This window comes from Hippocampus bargibanti, linkage group LG06 (assembly GCF_051943395.1).
Source record: "Hippocampus bargibanti isolate YZ-2025 linkage group LG06, ASM5194339v1, whole genome shotgun sequence".
Lineage (NCBI taxonomy): Eukaryota > Metazoa > Chordata > Actinopteri > Syngnathiformes > Syngnathidae > Hippocampus > Hippocampus bargibanti.
In genome coordinates, this window is record NC_142739.1 from 20,586,260 (window position 1) to 20,602,786 (window position 16,527).

At 39.8% G+C, this 16,527-nt stretch overlaps 1 protein-coding gene across 3 annotated transcripts in view; it reads left to right on the top strand.

The window, feature by feature from the left end:
• pear1 (platelet endothelial aggregation receptor 1) overlaps nt 1-16,527 on the top strand; it is a 61,776-nt gene that overhangs the window by 25,805 nt on the left and 19,444 nt on the right. For all 3 annotated transcript variants that reach the window (XM_088997806.1, XM_088997805.1, XM_088997807.1), the window contains exons 3-7: nt 6,239-6,349; nt 7,908-8,009; nt 9,464-9,564; nt 9,935-10,027; nt 16,010-16,256. In XM_088997806.1, coding sequence (XP_088853932.1) covers nt 6,243-6,349; nt 7,908-8,009; nt 9,464-9,564; nt 9,935-10,027; nt 16,010-16,256 — 650 coding nt within the window. In that variant the 5' untranslated portion in view covers nt 6,239-6,242. The remainder of the gene's footprint in view (nt 1-6,238; nt 6,350-7,907; nt 8,010-9,463; nt 9,565-9,934; nt 10,028-16,009; nt 16,257-16,527) is intronic.

Here is a 16,527-nt window from a genome sequence, read left to right on the forward strand (position 1 = left end):
AAATGAATATTTTGAGGGACCTAAAATTGACCCCTGTGGGATACCAATGGGCATCCTCTGTACTCTGAGCCGCCCATCGTCAAATCTTATTGCATCACACCACTAAAAGCATTCTATTGGCTACCATTGGTTACTATTGTATATTTCATCGACGTAAATCGACTGGTGATTTACATCATGCCCTTTTGAAGGAAAGAACCAGGGTTCATATGGTAGGAGCATCTGGCTTGGATTAAACCTGTCTTGATACAATTTGAATTGATTTTTTTCCTCTCCAAAAACATTTGTTATTGAATTTAATGTTTATGCGTATTGAGCTACAGTTTGTGGTTTTCGGAAATAGACTTTTTTCATTTGCCTGGTTCTCATTTTGCTGCACAAGCGTGCCGAATTTCAGGGGTCCATTCCAATACTGTACTCTGTAGATTTTGTGTCTTCTCTCTGTGCCTACGTGGGTTTTTTTTCTGGGTACTTTTCTCTCATATTCCAAGAACATACATGGTACTGTAGCTTAATGGAACACTCAAAATTTTCCCAAGATGTGGTTGCAAGATTTGATGGCAACTAGTTCAGGATGTTTTTTTTTCATGCTTGGTTGCCGATAAAGCGGTGGACATGGCCTCTGGCAATGTTTTTCTTGCCACAAGGGGGGCAGCATTTCCTTCTTTTCCATGTTAGCGCTTTTTTCCAGATTCAAGTGTTATAGCGCTATATAGACCAATATGTATGTAATGTTTTGTATTTTGGACATCCGCCCTCATTTCAAGCTCATATAACTCCAGACCCATATAATTTAGGAATTAACTCATTTTTTCTGATGAAAGAACATAGTCTAACGTTTCTTACGCTGCATGGAATGGTTATTTAGTCCTAAAACTCAATATTCTGTGTGTCCTGGAATTGGATTGACAATGACAAAAACCCTGGCATTGGAGTGGACACATTTTTGCACATGTCTGTCAGTGAATGAGTTAAGGATAAGCGGATTCAAACGTAGATGGATTGATGAATGGAGAGAATATGGCTTTTACGCTGGCTATCAATGTGACATTTTTCCATGCTTTTTCCAACAAGCAGTCATCGTGCAGACGTCAGCAGACAACTAATTGTGCAGAGAAACTGAAATCTAAAACCCAATATTCCCTACCCAGGGAGCTTCGTGTTAAAGGCAAATGTCACATGTAATTATCTGAACGTGGCAAGTCGCGGTGACTGTGTGAACCCTGTCGGCTGTGGGAGTCATGTACAAACGAAGGCCGATTATCGTGCCTCCGATGTCCCGTGTGAAAAGCAGCAGAAAAGCAGTTCACAACGCCCGTTAGCTGCTACCCCGAAGAATATAATTGGAAAAACAGTCCAGGAGAAAAACCTTCTTTTCCAAGAAGAATCAAAGTCGTCTGCTCCAAGAGCTCAACTTTCCTCCACATGATGACAACACCACCTGGAGTTCAGCTTGTCTACCTGCAACTACCACAACCCCCAACCGCTCCCTACCCAGATTTCCTTTCGAACTCCAAAACAACTTGTCTTTCAAGTTTGTCAGCATTCAAGAATCTCACGTGCGGTTTGGAACCTTTTCTCGAATGAAACGCAATTAAGAAGTAAAGCGAATGAAAAATACAACCCGTTGAGTTGACGAGTCCACTAATAGGAGCCATATGCTTCCCCTCACTTTTCTCTCAAATCTCTTTTTGTCGACCCAGAGTCAATTAACTCCTCTGCGAGAGTAAGATTCTTTCATCTGTGATATCCGTCAATCTCGCACGTGCAAATCACTGACACGAGGCGCTCATGCGTGTGTTTATTGCGCACCAACACATCAAACGGACCGCAGTACACATTATCTTACGCTTTTTAGCGACATCGGCAACTAAACAATAGTGGTGAGGCGCAACAGTGAAGAGACTAAGGACCTGGGGATTACGCCTGAAAAGGTGGCGTGACACCTTTTTCTTTGCTCACAATTGGTTGTATGCAAGAGTAAAACAAACTTTGGAACGTGGGGTGCTCTACGCCACTGGTGTCAAAGTCAAGGTCCGGGGGCCAAATCTAGTCCGCCATATCATTATATTCAGCCCGCGAAAGCAAATCAAGCATGTCTAGCGCCATGGTACTTGCAAAAGTCTGAACCAATATTTCAAATTGTCACATGTAAACCACAATAACAGTCATTATTCTGGACTTTAAAATTGAAAACTAGTTATTCACAGTGGCGGGCCATGGATTTCATCGCTAGCCCTTCAGTAGTGCTGTCTGAATCAATCCAGGCTGAAAAGATGTGGTTTGATTTATTACAAGTCAACTAGATGGTACCATTAGCCAGGAAATAACTGACCGACCTTTCTTGAAAAGTCCGTCTTAAAAATAACTAACAGTAAATCTCCAACCAAATCAATTTCTCCTCCCTCAGCCATTGTGGGTTGACAAAACTGCTATTGAATCAACACGTTATAGTTACTTACACAGCTTGCTACCGATACAGTGTGCTAGCTCTGGCCAGTATGCTCTTGTCACTCGCGATTTGCGATCAGAACAGTTTTCGCAAACTATGATTGGCTAATGGTGAGCCAATCAGTTTGCAAAAACTCTGGTGTTGACCAGCACCTTCAAAAAGGCTTTGGTACCCCTTTTGTAACTCAAAATCTGATTGGTTAGAGCAACAGTTTGATTGACATATTTGATGCTCCAGGGCCTGCAGAACTGATTGTGAAGGCATCCAGGTAAATTTCTGACCTTGGTAACAAATGATGGCTGAAATGTGATTGGTTAAAGGCTTAAATATTAAAACACACATCTTGAAGCAGCGCAACAGGGGAACAGTAATAGGAGCAAGCTGAATGACAATTTGGAATTATTTAATAAGAATTTATGGACAAAATGTATTTACACCAGTCCCTGATTCAGATATTTTTAAGCCAGCAGAGAAGGATTTGCAGGCCTTGACGGTGCGTTCTATATGTAATATGTGGAGGGGATTAAACATTCGTATGGCTTCCCCAAATTCATAACGGCCCTTGAAAGGAAACTGTTACTACAATGTAGCCCGCGGCAAAAAATGAATTTGACACCCCTATTCAACAGCAACTACTTGGATGCCGGGCAGTGACAGATACAGTGGCATGCAAAGCACAGTAGCAAATGGGCATCGATGCACCAGGCCACCCTAGAACCTTTTTTTTTAACACTGCTTTAACATTTTTTGGGCTTTGTCTTTGTTGCCGAGTATATGCAGCTCACTTTTCATGAAGTTCTTCTGATTGTTGAGTCATGGCCTGATTATCAGAAATGTCCAATTTCCCCATGGTGAGACTATTAAAGGCTTACTGATTCTGATTCTGATCATCAGATTTGTTGATCAGGGAGGGTGATCTTTTTCCAACAGCAGCTCTTGTTTATACTTATTTGTATATTTATAGAATGCCGTGGAGAGCAAGTCATTTGTTACTCCCAACATTTTTGCATTGATTGAGACGTACAAAAGTAATCTGCTCTGATTCATGCGTACACTCATGCATTTTTTTTTAAACATATGTTTTGCACATTGTACAATGACCGGACAAACACTGAAAGTATACAGGCAACTAAATACAAACAAAGCGACTAGACAATGAGGAGCACCTGGACAAGACACGAGTGGCCGAGAGAGATGGTAGGGCAACACAATTGAGAAAAAACACAAAACTTGACACTGCCTGGATTTGAACAGAATGTCTGCCACTTGAGTTTGAAGCAGCAGTTTCAACGTTTGTTCAAAACATTTTGCTCCTGACATATGTTTTATTCATCAACACGGAATTAGGTGCGCATCTCATTGTCGGATGCATGAAAAAACCTCGACAAAGAAGTCAGACATTTTGTTTGAAGCAGAAGACTTTTGGAATTACATTTACTGTCCTTTTGCTGAAGTAAATTTGGGGCTGGCGCATGTGGCTATCGCTGCTCACCCTCAGAAAAAATATCCTGTGACTGTAACAGTTTTGAAAGGCGCTTATAAATCAAACGTATTATTATTATTATTATTATTATTATTATTATTATTATTATTATTATTATTATTGATACTTTTTAAGAGTAGTAATACAAACTATTATTTATTTATGTATTTGTACTTATTTATTTATTTATTTACACGTGGACTAACATTCTTCTCGCTGCTCATACTTTATGTACTGTACTTGTGTATTTATGTATTTATTTATGTTTGTTTACTTATGTTTTATCTGTGCTTATTATTTATTTGTCAGCGTTGTTTATTTATTTCTTTATTAGTTTATTTGTGGGAAAAACCGAAATGAAAAGATTGGTTTATTTATTTATTCATTTTTTTGCCAGCTTTATTTATGTATTTATGTATTTACTTCTCTGCTTTATTTATTTATGTACTTATTTATTTGCATTATTTATTCATTTGCTTGATTATTTATTTATTTGTTTATTTGTTTATTTATTGATTTATTTGCTGTATGTATGTATTTATTTCTTTATTTAGTTGTTTGTTTAGTTTATTTATTCATTTATTTGTCAGCTCTATTTATTGATTTACTTATTCATTCATTTGCTTTATTCATCTGCATTATTATGTATTTATCTATGTATTTATTTATTTGTTTGTTTATTGATTTATTTTTACATGGACGAACTTTGTTCTCGCTGCTCATACTTTATGTACTGTACTGTACTCGTGTACTTGATCTATTTTGGCTACTGAGAGAGTTCTTTTGATCAATCGCGACATAAATCAGTACACAACAACCGGCCCCACAAATCTCATGTCAACACAGCAATGCACAGAGCTGTTGTGATATTACTTTAACTCCCCCCCCCCCCATAAGTCTTAACACCTCAGCGATTTTTTTATTTTCAGTAGTGAGAATGAAGGAAGGTATGAGGGGGAGCAGGGGGAGGTAACGTCTCCCTCTCGTTCCCTGAGAACCTAATAGGGTCCCCGTGTTGCTCTTGCTCTCTCTCGGGTTGATGACGACGTGTGATGAAATCCAGATGCTGCTGGATCGAGCACCGGGACAGCAAGACCAAAAGCAAGGAGAGAGAAGGGAGATGAGCTTCTGATGGATTGAGGTCAGAATGAAGTTGGGAGTCACGTTTCCTGACCTCGCCTCCCTTTTCCTTTTTGACTCGTCTTCATCTGCTGTGTCAGGCTGTTAGCGTTTTGTGGGGTGGATTCTGGTGGCCAGTTTTACAGTTTCTGCAAAACTCATGAATTACAAAGCTTAAACCTATTTTGTCATGGCTTAAAATTGGCCCATTGTTGGAGAAGAAAAAAAAATCAAGCACAATTTTTAGCTTCTTCAATTTGTACATTTTCTTGGTTGTATTTTGCACATATTCATACATGATGCTGTCTAATACATCATATAGACCTATTTTAACTCATTCACTGCCATTCCCGAATGTTTTCGGGAATTGAAAATATGATGTGGAGCGCTATTCTTTGAATTTGTTCAGGTTTTGGTTATTCTTGCAAGGGGTCCAGATAAAGCGCTGGTCAGACCTCTGGCTATGTTTTTTTACCTTCCGCTAGGGGACAGCTTTTGCCTTTTGTACGGCAATTGCTATGTTCTGTATTGTATTTTGTACAGCCGCCCCTATTTCAGGCTGAAATAACTCCATACCCATATAATTTAGGAATTAACTGACTTTTTTCTGATGAAAGAAAAGAGTCTAATGTTTTTTACGCTGCATTGAATGTTTATGTAGTCCTAAAACTCAATATTCTGCGGGTCCAGGAATTTGAGTGAAAATGACAAAAACCCTAGCACTGGATTGGACACATTTTTGCACATCGCCTGGCAGTGAATGGGTTAATCTTGGACAAAAATAAAAGTAAAATGTTTTAGAATGTAGGTGTAATGTGGAAGATGTTTTTGGTTGTTTGGGAGGGGGGGATACAATGCAAAATTAGTTTTTTTTTTCAATTTAATATGCATATTTGTGTTATTTTTGTAATTTGAACACAGCAACATGTGGTGTATGTAAATTGAATTAAAAGTAAAAGAATCAACATCAAAATTGTTGCAAAAAATCATGTTCTTTTTAAATATTGTGTGTGTGTGTTTTTAGAGCAACCATCGATACAGTATATTGCATATTAACCCCTCAACCCTCCACCCCACCGCCCCTCCTGTTATATTACAGATTGAACTGACTGTTTGTAATGTTTTTTTTTTTTCATTTTTAGATAATTATCTAAATATTTGCTTTTCCCTTCTAATGCATTCAGGATCATGTCGACCGCGCACAGCGTGGACGTCCTACTTCTTCTCTGCTTCCTGCTTAGCCTGGCCTACTCGCTCAATCCGAGGGACCCCAATGTGTGCAGCCTATGGGAGAGGTGAGGCCCGCTTGGCTCAAACAAACCAATTGCCGCTACTGCCGGTGTCACGAGGTGAACGCATAGTTTCTCACCCGGCATTTGACATGATGGAGAGGACAGGGGAGCAAAGCGCAGCACTTAGAATGTTATATCACTTTCTCTGGCTTTTTAGATCCTTGTTTGGTGAATTCCAAGCCAAGAAATGAAGAGACATTATTGCGGGGTGATATGTTCTGCGATAAAGAGATATAACATAAAAGGAACAATTTAGAGAAGATAAGGCAATACAATACAATACAATGCACTGCATATTGATTTATATAACGCTTTAACAACAGCTGAAGCTGTAACAAAGCGCTTAACATGGACAACTATTATATACAGGAAATAAAACAGTCACAAAGATAGTACAAAGCACCATGGAATCAAACTAATATCAAGTTTGAATCATGCTGAGTCAAATGCCAAAGAGTACAAGTTAGTTTTGAGGCGGGGGTTAAAGATAGGCAGCTTTATTGATGTATCGCATTTCATACACAAGCTTAATTTATTATGCTTCACATTCACTCAAAATGTGCCCACTCCAGTGCCAGGGTTTTTGTCATTGTCACTCGAATTCTAGGACCCACAGAATATTTATATAGAGTTTTAGGACTACATAAACATTCAATACGGCGTTATAAACGTTACACTCTCTTTTTTCATCAGAAAAAGAGTTAATTCCTAAATTATATGGAAAAAAAGGGAAATGCTGCTCCCTCATGGAAGGGAAAAAACATTGCCATAGGCTATGGCCAGCGCTTTATGGGCACCCAAACAAGAAAAAACAAAACCCGAACAAATTTGGGAATGACGCTCTATGTCATATCTTCAATTCGCGAATAAATTTGTGAATGGCAGTGAATGAGTTAACAATTAATAAAGCCCCGTATTTATGAACTAAATAAATATAGTTCAAAATCAATACCATCCTTGTTTGCTCCAAGCTAAGAAATATATTATATTAATATATTACATAAAATACTGCTATGCTAGCTAGCTGAAATGCTAACGTGAGGCCTAGTTACTAATCATGGCTCTGGATGAAGCTAGACTTTGTCCCACATACTTTCAATCAGTCTAAAAATGAATTAATAAAATTAATTAATACCAAACATATTTTGTCCATTTTTATCAAAGCGTTCTTATATTCAAAAATATGCTCATGATGTTGTTAGCTCAAAGTACTAATGCTAATATTATGCCCCTAACACAAGGGGACTATCAGATTCGTGGCTCTAGCTAGCGCTAATATGAAGTCATCCTCATCGCCAGTGTTATCTGTCAAGAAAAGCTTCTGGAAAATTGTGCCATGCCAATATTAACCCAAAATGGTAATTTAATGAGACAAATAGGAGACGTATCTGTGTTTTGCTGTCCGATCTGTACAGTATGCTGTTAGCTTAGCATCATGATGTATGTACGTATTTGACAAATTTCCATGAGTCCCTTTAAAATGATTCATGCCTACTTCAATTGACTTTTTCAGAGTTTCAACTCTGAGCTGCTTCATTTTGTGTTTCTTGCTTCTGTTCAGCTTCACAACCTCCGTCAAGGAGTCTTACTCGCATCCTTACGACCATGTGACTGAGGAACCTTGTTCGGACCCCCGGAACAACTACAGATGCCCCCGACACAGGTGATGTAATGTCAGAGATTTGTTAGGACAGTGTGAACAAAGGCTTGAACACAGGAAGATTGTCTTTTACTTCCGGCAGGGGGCGCAGTTTTCATGAAGCCACTTCGTGTGTACTTCTTTGACCAACGCCCAACCTTTGCAGCCCTCTGCCAAGCTGTTTATTGAAAGTATATGCACATTTAAAGGACAACCGACGTCACTTTTTTGTTTCCTATAACTGACATCAGAAAAACGTTTTATAGCATCTAAAATACCCAAAACACGCATTATGATATTTTTATTCAAATGCAAAACACCAATAAAAAGGACTTAAAGTGTCCCAAAAAATTGAGCTGCGAATTGGCCATTTTCAGAAAGTCCCGCCCGCAGTTCGTGACGTCACGCTAAGACGTCTTGCATTGCTGGAGAATCAATACAATGGCTTCAGATTCGGAGAATATGCTTTCTTGTTACACATCCAGTTATGAATATGATTCAAATAGTTCTGAAGAGGAAAGCATACAGGTTTGCAATCGATTAAAGAATTTATTCCGTGCCATTTTGAGACAACATTGGGGGGAAATCTCACCCAAAAAGAGGCAGAAAATGGCCACCGAGCTGTTGTGTGGAATCAATCAGCCCGTTTCCACAGGCTGATAAATTCCTTCCATGGAGCTTGGACGCCCTCTTGTGGCTCTTTCTGCTGCAACATGAGGTTTTCAGACCAAACAAGTATTGACGTGATGGAAGGACTGCTACAATGTGTTCTTTTTATTGGTCAAGTTCGTTCCTTCAGTGACGTCACGTACGGACTCGTCGCCAACTCAAAAACAAGACTTCCCGAATATTCAGCACGAGTTTTAAAACGTAAAATATAGCTATATGCGGTGGAATCTTTGTAAAATACGCTCAGTAGAAGTCGTTTGAAGCCATTTTACAAATTATGGACACAACTTGTCCGGAGAGGTCGGTTGTCCTTTAAGCGATACATTAGTAAAATACATTCTTCACGATTTGAATACCATGCTCCTGGACATCTCATGGTACAAGCACCAACATCCATAAACCAACAGAACGTAGCCATTTTAATGGGTTGTCTTTCCATGAACTGATAGATTTGTAACATTGCTAATGAGCTCTTCCTGTGAAGGAGTTACCAAGTCCTAAATTCTGCCCAAGGCCAGATCTCCTACCTGAGGATGACAGTTTAACAGGCTGTGCCCGTTCACCTCAGATTGACCCCGGATTTTCTGTGCTTCCATTGTGGGCCTTGTGTTCGGTGGCGTGAAACTTTTGAATAAACTTCTATTCTGTCTATTTTCTATCACTAAACGACTAATGGCAGTGGACTATGAAATGTCACAATTGACCTGGGCAATGTGGGTACAAACTTGCGATCGTGTTCAGGTCAGTAGGGAAGGACTCATTGACATTAATGATACACTGATTTTGATCTGTTGTTGTTTTTTATTCAGAATCACCTACAAGACTGCTTACAGGCAGGCCGTCAAGACAGACTACCGCAAACGCTACCAGTGCTGCCCGGGCTATTATGAAAGCCGCAACAAATGCGTTCGTAAGTAAAAATACATTTTTTATATTGGTTGCATTTTGTGTGATTATAGTACGTATTACCTCATATAACTCCTGTGGTGACTTCTATAAAAAAGTGCAACACACAATCAAAAATTGGCAAAGAAAACAGTACCTTCATTGACCGGAACCCTCTCATGTAACATGTCACAAAGGCGAGACTTGTATAACTGGTCTGAAGTCTGGTCACGACTTCTAAAAGATCCTTCTTTCTAAACAAGGGCGTTTTTTTAAACCAGCTAATAAACATATCATTATGCATAACGACATGTTGTGTCCATGTGATGACATGTTGTGATACATTTCCTCCCGCGGTGTCGTTATTTGCCTTCGTCTGCGTTTCGTCTGCGCAGCTCGCTGCACCAAGGAGTGCGTTCATGGCCGCTGCCTGGCACCGGATCGCTGTCAATGTGAGGGAGGTTGGCGAGGCGATGACTGCTCCAGCGGTAGGAAAACTTTAAAAATATATATATATCTCCTCCCTTAATCCCAGCGACTAATGTGACTGACACCATGCGCAAACATTGAACATTAGTAAACAGCGTAGACGCAACAGGGAACAACATCTCTGCGTCAGTCAAAGTGGCTCGCGGCCATTACAAACACCAGGCTCTTTCTTCAATGGGAATGGCAAAGTGAATTCATGTATTTTAGTTTTGGAAGAAGATAATCACTTGAGTTGCGTGTGTGTATATTGTATCTTATGTTAAAATGCTGCGAGAGTCACTTTTTTTCTACTTCTTTCATTCCTTTCATCTTCCTTTCATAACTTTGCTGTTGTGAAATGTAAATTCCTCCACTGTGAGACTAATCAAGGTAAATTCAGAAAGAAACTGTCGCAGCTTGGAATTGAAGCGGATTTACATTGGACAGGAGACGTGAGACAATCTCTTCTCGTCAATGGATGCTACAGCTTGGTGTTTGCTTCGAACATTTAGCTTGTAGTAGAAGTGCAGATTCCATCATGATGTCCTTGATCCACTGGTGAAAAGGACACTTTGATCCTCTCCTCTTTCATCTAGAACTGCTTTGTGTTGTGTTGTGTGTGTTTGTGTTGTCATGTTATTTATTTTGGTTTTTTTGTGTGTGTTCTTTTGACTTCAAGAGTGGCTGCCTTGACAGCAGCTCCTGTATTTTATTTTTCTACTTCTTCTACCGGAAACAAATTCCTTGTGTGTTCTACATACTTGGCAATAAGGATGATTCTGATTCTGATTCTTTTCCTTTACTCTTCCTTTCATCACTTTGCTGCTGTGAAATGCAAATTTCTCCTGCGTGAGCCTAATAAAGGCTAATCTAATATAATCTAATCCAATCTCATCTAATAGTGATCCCTGGTGGACATAGTGAAGGAATAGTTTACCTATCACAAACCCGAATGGGCTTCTTTGAAACCTCAATGACAGGGGATATTAGTTGTCATCCCTGTGGGATGCCACTCAACAAGCCTCTATGTAAATTATGAGTTTAAGGAGTGTAATCCTATTATATTCCTGCTATAGTAACATTCAAAAACAAATACCAAAAATGCTTCTCTGTTTGTGTTTTTTCCTTACGCTTTCCTGTGCGAATGAAATGAACATGTTTCTTTTTTGTTCAGGACGTCACCAAAACACAACCGAGTTATTTTTCTTTAATCAAGAGTGAAAGCAAAACTTCATATCATTGGCCTGTGTGGTTATTTTCCACAGCCTGCCTTAGTTGGGTCAAAAGTACGCCGCTTTATTATTGTTTTTTTTCCCTGTGCAGCAGAGAGAGAATTAGCTTTAACGGGTACCAGTTGCTGTCTTGATGATGAGGAAACGGAAAAAGTGAGGCCACACTTTCTCATATTCACAGTTTCTCCATCTTGCCTTTTGCTCCCTGTGTACCCTTCAACCTCTTTTTTTCTTGTTTTTTTGCACCTTTTTGCTTGCCCTTCATTTTCTGTTTTGGAGAACACTCTGCATATGGAGTCATCTTCGTCTGTGAAATTGGAGAAGAGGGCTTTTTGAGATTTGCAAGTAAGCATGAAGAGCGATCGAAAATGATGGAGGATGGATGGTGCTGCCGAACAGTCATATTCGACCATGGGCAACCTTGCTTCATGCATAAAATGATATCACTTAATGTTAAAAAGCGACTAATGGTTTTGTACTCAGTGCTCATCGTTTCAATGCACATTGACGAAAACAAGCAACGATTAAAATCTCATTTGAAATGACTGAAAAGTTAGCATAGCGCCGTAGCTGATTTTGAAGCAGTTTCCAAAATGCGCTTCTGTGGTTTGGATGTTTGAGCGAGAGGAGCTATTACAGGAAAATGTGTATCAAGCGAGCAATGTCGGTTGAAATATGACGAATTCCATGCGAAAGATTAATACTGGGATTTTTTTTTCCATTTTTGGGTTTGATCATAAATAAAATCCATCACCCATTTACAGCATTTGACACTGTCAAAACCAGAAAAAAAACAACTCACAAGCATGAATGGTTTGGAGATGGTCAGAAGATGGATGGATGGATGGATGGATGGATGGATGGATGGATGGAACAAAATACAGGAGCTGCTGTAAAGGCAGCCATTCTTGCGACGCCATTTTGAAGTCAAAACAACAAAAAACTAACAAATAATGTGACGCAACACAAAAGAAACAGACAGTCATTCAATCTCAAGCATTTTTCTGCACCATCTTTGTTGTATGAAGCAGTTCTAGATGAATGAGGAGAGGATCAAAACATCCTTTTCACCAGTGCATCAGGGACGTCATGGTGAAATGTCTGCTACAAGCTAAATGTTGAAAGCAAACACAAAGCTGTAGCATCTATTGACAAAAAGACTCACATCTCCTGTCCAATGTAAATCCGCTTCAATTCCAAGCCGCGACAGTTGCACATACACATCGGCGCTCTGCGCTAACGCTACTTTCTTCTCCTTACGTCTTCTCCTTTCTCATTTCTTTTCCTTTCTCTTTTCATATACTCTACCATGTACTTTCCTGAGAAACCTCTTATTATTTTGAACCAATTTTATGGTGTATCTAACTTTGTTATCTTCTCCAATACTGTGCTGAAGTCCTAAAACAGGTCCTAATACTGAACCCTGCGGGACACCTTTAGAGAACCAACTCAATTGATGGAGTAGAACATGTAGACTATTTAAAAAAAAAACTCAGTGGCACCTATTCTTTTACCTTCAAAAATATGTCTGCCTATTAACATGAGCTGAGTGATCATTTTCAACATAATTTTATTACACTTTCACCGGGCAGACACATCGCGCTCATCAAAACGAGGCTCATTGAATGACCAAAATTAACCCTTTTATATTATTGGTTAAAAAGGAGCATAAATTGGTTTGATATCAGAATCAGAATCAGAAGCATCTTTATTGGCCAAGAACACACAAGGAATTTGTCTCCACCTGCCTGAGGGGAGTAGCTGTAAAAGGTGGTGGGCAAGGTGCGGAGGGTATACATCTCAAGATATGACTTTAATTTAGTTAGTTTCTTGTCTCACTCTATTGCTGCGACCCTAATAATGTTTCTTTTGTTGATTCCTGTGGTTTGCCTTTTGAGAAAGCAATTCATTTTACCATCTGCTGTCCTAATTTTAGTTATTATTATCTTCTTTTGATTATTTTAATGGATTTATTGAGGTGGCAATTACATTTTCTGGAGTACTTAAGTGTGGGATTGTCGCTGCACATATCATCCTCTACTATTTGTTTCTTACTTTATTTTCCACTGAGTCACATCAGTAAATCTGAATGAGAAGGGCTGCGTAAACACAATGGTGTACACCAGCTGAATTTCTCATTACTCAACATGACAGAGCTGACACCCCCCACCCCACTCTGCCGATCCATTTAGACGAGAAGACGCAATAACATTGGCTGCATAAACACTGGCGATGCAGCTCAGTCCGGGCCAAATTTGGATTGAGTAGAACATATTTTGCGCACCATAGCGCTACAACAACAAAAAAATGACTCTAGCCTCAATTCAGATTACCGAACCTCAATTCAGATTACCGAGTGGTTTGAAAATAACATCCACAGAGGTCAAAAAGAAATCTTTGGCACTATTTTTCATGTGACAGACACCCCATCCATCAGTGACATCATCGTAGGGACAACATGCTCTCAGTAACTCAAACCCTGTGTGAATGTCCACCATTCGATAAAGTCGAGTTTGTGAGCTCCATTCAAATCACTCTGAAATTTTCAATCTCCAGGGTGGTAAAATGACACCCTAGAAGTTGGTTGACAGATGTACAGAGCTGGGGGGTTGGGGGGGGGGGGGGGTTGCTAAACCACAATTTGTGCAATCTGTTTTTCATTTAATCGTGGTTAAACATGCTCAATGAAATCATCAAGTGGTACCACGTCGTACTAAATCAACGCCTTTCCCATAAGTGATGATAAAGACTCTCAATCAGGAAGGTTCCTGGTATGAATGATCACAAAATGGAGCAAAGTGCAGGGAGGCTTTTAAAACTAACTTCTCCCTCGCCCCGCCGCTCCCCTCATACCTTCAGTGTCGCAAATGTTTGATTTTAATTGGACTGGTGTAACAAGTTTTACTGGAAAGTATGGAAAAAGGGCAAACATGTTCCCACCAATTTGTGAAAATACAACATTGGCCATTTCTTGGCAAAACGAAGACTCTAAAAGTCTTCTTGTTCATATTCTGATGGATGATGTGTTAAAAAAGGCAGTTTTACTTTTTGTGGGACACCTTAAACATGTCAATTTGATCAGTCTCAAGCTGGATCTCTCATTGGTTTGAACCCAAACAAGTCAATGCAACACCCAAGTGATGAAATGTCATGGTTTCAACCAGCGGTGGGCCGTCAGGGCCTGCAAGGCCTACTCTGACCTTAAAATATCTGAATCACAAACTAATGTGAATTAGATTTTGTCTATGAATTCTTATTAAATAATTCCAAATGGTATTTTACTTCCTCTCATTGCTTTCCCCCCAAGACCACATTTTGTTTTATTTATTTTTTAAGCAATAAAAAAAGTACATTTAACTTTTAAAGAGGAACTATCATGAGAAAATGCATAATATGATGTCCCATTAAGACAATGGGTTGTTCCCGGTCTGTTGACATCATGTTGCTCACTTGAGCTATCGAGCTAGCTGGCTGGCTATCTGGCTATCGATCTGGCAGTCTATCTGGCTACCTAGCTAGCTATCTATTTGCTATCTGTTTGCTATTTGTTAGCTATATATTTGCTGTCTATTAGCTATCTAGCGAGATAGCTATCTAGCTGGCTATCTATTAGTTGTCTATAACCGAGCTAACTTTCTATCTATTTGAGTTATTCATGGTTGAGTGAACGCTAGCGCATGTGGCTGCTGCTGCTCACCCACAGAAAAACTTATCTTGTGACTGTAAAGTGACCTTTGAGAGTTTTGAAAGGTGCGTATAAATGAAATGTATTATTATTGTTGTTATTGTTGTACTGCTTCCAGATGTGTGTTTTTGCATTTAAGCATTTAACCAAGCTCATTTCAGCCATAATTTGTTACCAGGGCCGGAAATCGACCTGTAAGCCTTCACAATAAGTTCTGCAGGCCCTGGAGCGTAAAAATCAATGTCGATGAAACTGTTGCTTTCACCAATCAGATTTAGAGTTAGCAATCCAAGGCCTGTTCTAAGGCAGTGGCAACGTCAGAGTTTTCGCAAATTGTGCCTAAAGGAGGAAAAGAAATGGATTTGGTTCCAGATATACTGTTAAAGCCATTTTCAAGAAAACTTGTAGATATTCGGAAGAATAGATGGACATCATTAAGAAAGGTTGTACAGCTTCGAAGCTAGCAAAAATAGCAAATAATATTGCAATTTTATGAGGCTATCATGAATCCACATGTTCATAGTAAAAAATCAGTTCAATTACAGTATTTCTTACGTTTCTGAAGTCACAATTTATTTATACGACATCCTCTAGTCCAGTGTTTTTCAGCCTTTTTTGAACAAGGGCACGTTTTTTTCATTGGCATTTTTTTGCGGCACACCACGAACCATCTCGCAGGAAAGAGGCAATCTTTGACGTGTTACCACACGGACGAATATTAAATTACCCTCCCAGTCTTTTCAGCGCGGACACAGGACAATGACATAATATTGGCAGAAAATGATTAATAAATGTTTGTAAAATTGTACATTTGAAAAAGGGGCATTGGGTAGTTTCTCACGGCACACCTGACGATTTCTCACGGCACACTAGTGTGCCGCGGCACAGTGATTGAAAATCACTGCTCTAGTCGATCTCACCACACTGGCAGCTGTGGAGTGATTCAGACATAGCACTACTGAAGGCCTACGGGTGACATGCACAATTGTTGTTTATGAACGGATGGTGGAATGATGAAAAGCACCAACATGGCACATTTGAACCAAATGACTCCAAATAATCTCCCCATCTCCTTCTCCCCTCAGCATGTGAGGACAAGCGCTGGGGCCCAGGCTGCGGCCAGCTGTGCAAGTGCGACAATGGCGCAATGTGCGACCCGGTCAAGGGGACGTGTCAGTGCCCGCCGGGTTTCATTGGACGCCACTGCGAGGAGGCGTGTCCTGCTGGAACTTTTGGGAAAGGCTGCCTGCAGAATTGCAAGTGCGGGGCGGGAGGATCTTGCCATAAAGCCAGCGGAGAGTGCACGTGTCGGGATGGCTTCACCGGCACCTTGTAAGTGTTTCAGAGTACTGATTCATGACCGTGAGAGATCATCCCCTCTGCGCTGTAGGAAATTACAGAATGGGGAGAAATTATTCTCCCCATGCTTTAGTTGGTGTTCTCCGCGTATTCTGCTTTCCTCCCATATTCCAAAAAAACATGCATAGCAGGCTGATTGAAAACTCCAAATTGTTCCCAAAGACAGCTGTGGCCTATATAAGCGGATCAGAACATGGATGGATGATAATTATGCGCATTGAAAGTATTTTGTCCTCTTTCCGTG